The sequence below is a fragment of the Mastomys coucha genome, unplaced genomic scaffold (assembly GCF_008632895.1).
Source record: "Mastomys coucha isolate ucsf_1 unplaced genomic scaffold, UCSF_Mcou_1 pScaffold23, whole genome shotgun sequence".
Lineage (NCBI taxonomy): Eukaryota > Metazoa > Chordata > Mammalia > Rodentia > Muridae > Mastomys > Mastomys coucha.
The window spans coordinates 8529314-8535085 of NW_022196906.1; the positions used below are offsets into that span (position 1 = coordinate 8529314).

Consider the following 5772-nt stretch of genomic DNA (forward strand, 5'->3'; position numbering starts at 1 on the left):
TATATATATATATATATATATATACACACACATATGTCATATATATATATATGCATGCAAATATATATATGTCATTTGCAAGGAAACTGATAGGACTAGAGATTACTATATGAGTGAAGTAAGTCAAACTCAGAATCACAGAATGTGTATTTCTCATATACTGAGTCTATTTTTTTAAAATATATGTGTATAGGACATGAAGTTTGAAGGGGCTCTTTGGGAGAAGAAAGGGACGCACAGGAGACGAGAGGGTGCTATAGAGTACAGGGACCATAACCAAAGTCATAGCTCATTATTTTGTAAGATGACAAAATAAAATAAAATAAAGAACTGAAAGAGCCCAGCACATATGGAAGCGTATGGCAAGTGACTGCTTATGGCAGGACCTTAAGCCACGGCTAAGAAGCACTTGTGCTTTCACCCTGGTCACCAGAAGGTTAGAGCCTTGTTTTCAGTCCTTCCCTGAAGTAGACAGGTTATTCAAGCAGGGTGGAGTTGAGAAAGCAGGTTCCTTTGGTACCATGTGATTCCCCCTTAGGCCTCCTCATACAGGAGTTGCTTCTCCCTTTGTCCCACTCCTCAACAAGGCCTTTCTGTTTCTTCCAGAGCTATCATGAGTGGCTGTTATGTCCTGAATTGTGTTCATAGAATGGCTGCCAAGGATCCTCCTTCCTTTGAATTGCATTCAAGATAGGAAGTGCCCAGACAGGTCATCAGACTCATAAGATCTCCATGATACATCCTTGTGGCTCAGAAATGATCCTAAGCACCTCATGGTCTCCTGCCAATGACAGCCCATTATTTACCTCTCTTTCCCAGGATCCATTCAAATTACCTCGGCATGGCACATACCTTGTGGAGCTTGTCGGCATTGTCATAGCAGCCCTGAAGCTCCTGGTGAAGCACACGGTTCTCCTCTGTGAGGATCTCTACCATTTGCTGGGCTCGCTCCACAATCGCAAAGGCATCTGGTCCAAGCTGCTGGCTGGGGGAGGCTGGTGGGGGCTGTGCAGCCGCCAGGCTCATGGGGAGCGGAAGAGGCAGGGAGACAGAGTGCAGAGGACCACTGATGGAGGAGGTCTGAGAGGACATGGGGCTATGCTGCTGCACCGTGGATGGAAAAGGCAGCTGGCAGGGGCGGCTGTGAAGGAAGAGAGGACCAGTCAGTCGTCAGACTCCAGAGGACATAGGGAAGGAGGAAGGCCACTGACACAGGCACTGTCAGCGGCTTCCCTCAGCAGGGGTCGACCATACACTCCCTCGCACTTTGCTAAGCGGCAAGTTTAGGCTCAGAGGTATTTATTATATTCCTCTCACTGGGAAGACAGTGGACAAGGCAGAGCAGGTCTCTGCTCTCCAGAAGAGACAAGCACACCATGCTGAAAGTGGAGTCTTATTCTCCAAAGAGTGGGACTTTGGAGAAGCTATTTCTGTGTGAGAGGTCAGAGCAAGAGTCTCTCAAAGTCTAGAAGACAGTCAAGAAAGAACCAGGGATTTGGGTGGAAGGGTGAAGCTGGGGAAAGATGTAATTCGGACAAGAGAACTGGCCAGTGCACAAGACCTTTGGCAGGAGGCAGCACCAGCCGGTGTCACCAAGTGCGAGACAGCACACCCTAGACAGGGATGGGAGGGTCTGCGCACCACACTTCCATAAGAGGCACACAGATGTGGCCACTGAGGGCCGCCTTGCTAGAAGTGATGTGCCGAGAACTCAGGGTAAAGGCAGAGCCCAGGAGAAGTCTGGGTATGGTCTGCGAGAAACTGTTTTGTGTATATGAAGAACGAGAAAAAATAAAGATGGAGAAAGATAAAGTATTATTTCTAGATGTGGGGCTTAGCAAGAAATGGGTAGGGAGTACCACTTAATCAAATGGGAAGGTATGAACAAAGGACTGATTTGTTTTGATCTGTCAGTTCTGACGTCTGAACTTCCAGACTTCACATCTAGCCCAACGATAAAGGACCCAACAGTGTCGTTCAACAGCTCAGTGCCTGCTGCCAGACTTCAACTCAGAATCATGAACTTCCACCCCCGGTCTTCACTCCCCCGCCCCCTAAATTCTTCAGAATTCTGTCAGCCTGTTTCATGAGAATCGCCATGTTTTCTCTGAAGCTAAGCCAAGGGCTCTTCACAGGAACCTGCACAGGTGCAGGAACAAATGGCATTCATAAATCTTGATGACTGCGTTGGGTCACTCCCATCCCTGTTGTCCTTCTACAAGGTTTAGCCTTCTTGTTAATCTCTACTTCCAAGTCTTGGAACTGGAAAGGGGTGATGAAACTCAACTGTAAGACAGCTCTGTGTGCTGGCACAGGCCTGTGGTCCCAGCACTTAGGAGGCAGAGGCAGAGGTAGAGGCAGAGGCACAGGCATGAAGAAGACTGCAAGTTCAAGGAGAGCCTGGGCTACATATGATCAGTTATGGGACAGCCTGGGCGAAAGAGTAAGACCCTGTCTCACGAAGCATAAATAAGAATTTTAAAATTCTGGCATCAGTCCAAAACTGCCTATCATTGTTGTCAAAGGGTGAGCCTTCCAGAGGATGTCACTTACATGTGTCACCCTCTGTAACTTTTGACCACCCACAGCCAGAGATCACAGCACTACCCCGATTTCCCACCAGGAGGCTATTGAGACCTACATATTTCCTTTTGAGTACATTTTCCTTAGACCTTGGTGACTGTCAATGGCCTCCACTTACTTCCTAAGCATCTCTCACAGCTCTGATAACTCTGAATGCCAGCTCCTCGTAACTAAGTGTTAAATGCTACCAGTTTGAGGATCATTTTAAGGATTTTAACCTTCCTGAAGATGATCACAGACTGATCCTGGTATGTCACACCACTGTGACTGACCTCAGGCCTTGGTTACTAACATCAGACTTTGCCACCCAGCCTCAGGAGATGCTCCAAGTTGAATCTTCTTCCGTCTTGAGTTTACGAGTTCCTTCTCCATGTCATGCTAATCTGGCTGGGTCTAAGATTCCTTTCCTAGCCAAGGTAAAAACTCTTAAAGCATGTTTGATGCATCTGTGCCCATTCCACATGCTGTCCTATACAAGAGGGTGTAACCCCATCACAAGATCGAACAAATGGTAAGTCCTGTTCACACTCTGTTTCCCCGGGTCATGAGAACTTCTGTCAAGCATGGACCCCAAACAACTGACTTATTATTGCTCATGGCTATCTACAGGCCAGTGGATCCTGCACTGCACTTTACACAGAAACAAGATATTTTAGAAAGAGCCCAATACCACAGTTGCAACAGTGACTTCAAAGACTGATGATCCTTCGTGCCTCTAATGCATCTCCTCACAAGGCACAAGGGTAATGAAATGGCTATCCTTAGAGCCAGGGGTGGACAGCTGTGCTCTGGGATGGCCTGGAGGTAAGGGTGGGGTTTCCATCTGAGATCTACTTAAGTCTGGGTTTAGTGAGTGAACACCACCTCCTGAGCCCTCTCTTCCTGGTAACAGGAAGCTCAAGGGGAAAGGCAGAAATCAGATGATCACATCTTGACGCCTACCTAATTCCTTCAAAAGAATGCAGGGGGAAAAATACATTTGTCAAGCTTAAACGAAGAGGTGAGGTGATTCTGAATTGGGGGTCTTCTACCAATAAGCAAAGCAGCTCTGCCCTTGCCATTCACCCAGGAGAACTTTTCAGAGGAGAATTCCTGTACGAGGATGGATGATGGTCAGGCAGGAGAGAAAACCTCTGTTCCTGAGGTCCACTACTCAGGCAGCCAGGGCTTCGGACTCCTAGAGCTGGACCGGGGCTTAGTGTAAGGAGCACCGGGGGAAACAGGTAGGCACATGGGCAAGCATTCCAGTGCCAAGGCACAGCTGAGACAACATGACAGTGGGTCACTGGGCCATCACCAGAATAAACACTTCCTAGTTATGGGGACCGAAGAGGGAAAGAGGCCATGGGAGTCAATTAATAAACAAACAACAGATACGATTCTAGGCTGTAACTGACAGCCTGTGATCCCGTGTTGGATCATGGTAGAACATGTAGCCTGGCACATACTGCTGGATGGTGCTAGTTGTGCTCTATCTCTGTAACTGGCCATGGAGCATTCATGAGACGCTCTCAGAGCTTTACTTATGGCTAATATCTACTAAGCACTTTCTATATGCAGCTACTGTGGTTAGCCTGTGTTACAAGCATGGACCTTTATAAAATAGGTACCAGGGTGGTGAGATGGCTCAGTGGGTACAGGTGCATCACCACCAAGGCTGACAAGCTGAGTTTGTTCCCAGGTTCTACATGGTGGAAACACACAATCAACTTCCACAAGCTGTCTTCTGCCCCTCACATGTACACCATGATATATGTGCTACTGTGCACATGTGTGTGGCACACCCCTATAACACACACACATACACACACACAAACACACAAACTACATATCACTATTTGTTTAGAATAAAAACAAGAGCACAGGAGGCAGCCTCCAAAATACAGGGAATGAAACATACAAGAGAGTCAGACGTGTTGTGTCTGTAGAGAACATCCAGCCCACACTCGCCAAGGGGCTACCCTGTCTGCCGGATGGACACTTTTTCACCTTACCAAGCATCCTCAAGGGTAAAAGCAGGCGCGGCTGGCCTAGTCCCAAAGGACACAGGCTCGGAAGGTCAGGCAGGTCCGGCTCCTTAAATGACTCCCAGAGCCTTAAACACCAAAGATGTGAACTGTTTCCAAATAATAGACTGGTTTGTCTTGACATATCTGAATAAGGATTGGAATTAAAGAGCCTCTTAATCCTGAGGCCACAGTCAGGTAAGAAATAGGAACTGCATAATCTGGAGTGTGGTGTCCTGAGAGATGTTGGAGTAGAGGCTGGCTCTGTCTGTGCCAGCCTGGGCCATTCTCCCAGGATTTGTACCTAACTCTTCCCTCTAAGCTTCCAATGGAGTCTTAATCAGCCTGACAACCTGCAACTGTAGACATATACTATCTCTACTCTCCAAGTTACACTTTAATATTACTTAATATCCCATGCTTCTTCTTTTACCTAATTATTAGTGAGCAACCTTTCCAAGCATCTGACTCTTAGTGATTTGAGACTCATCATTTTTGTTAACTGATTTAATCCCCAACTCTAAGACTAAGTTGGTTCTATTTGCTTGATTGCATTTCAAAGAAGAGACAAACCTTTGACAGTCTGTGATGAAGGAGATAACCCATGCCAATGAGATTTTACTTAGACTATGGACTCATAGTAACACAGTAACATAGTAATCACAATAACAGGAACTCTGTCCTTCTCCTGTGTGGGGAGATCACAAAGCTGAACTTATGGTGTTACTCGGTTTGGGAAAATAGGCTGTTAGTAACATTTGTTCCTCTCAACATACACCAGTCTTCATAAGCATATTTAAATAAGTTTTTTACATTCTACCTGCAAATAGGTGTGTCGTGAGTAGCGCTGATTTAATCTGCTTCACACCAACATGGGAATCTACTGTTCCCATACCAGCTGCAGTATCACGCTATTTCATAAGTATGCAAATTAAGCACCCAGGATTTACAGGACAAACCAGAGATCTGACATTGCATACAAAGTTAAAAACACTTCCCAAAGCACACACATCCACCACACCAGCTCCTCGGTCAGCACCACAGAATGAAAGCTAAGAACCTGAGCAGCTCAGGGTGCCAGGAGGACACATTAGTGCCATGGACTGGGGTTTCTCGCCCCTTGTTCCGCGGGACTAGGGATTCTGGCCAGGTGGACACGGGATAAGGCTTTGACAAACAGACT

The 5772-nt window shown here is 46.7% G+C and overlaps 1 protein-coding gene across 7 annotated transcripts in view; it reads right to left on the reverse strand.

Annotated features, from left to right (window-relative positions):
* The window catches only part of Amotl1 (angiomotin like 1), a 125259-nt gene that overhangs the window by 30551 nt on the left and 88936 nt on the right, over nt 1–5772 (reverse strand). For all 7 annotated transcript variants that reach the window (XM_031346134.1, XM_031346133.1, XM_031346135.1 and 4 more), the window contains one exon: nt 853–1141. In XM_031346134.1, coding sequence (XP_031201994.1) covers nt 853–1141 — 289 coding nt within the window. The remainder of the gene's footprint in view (nt 1–852; nt 1142–5772) is intronic.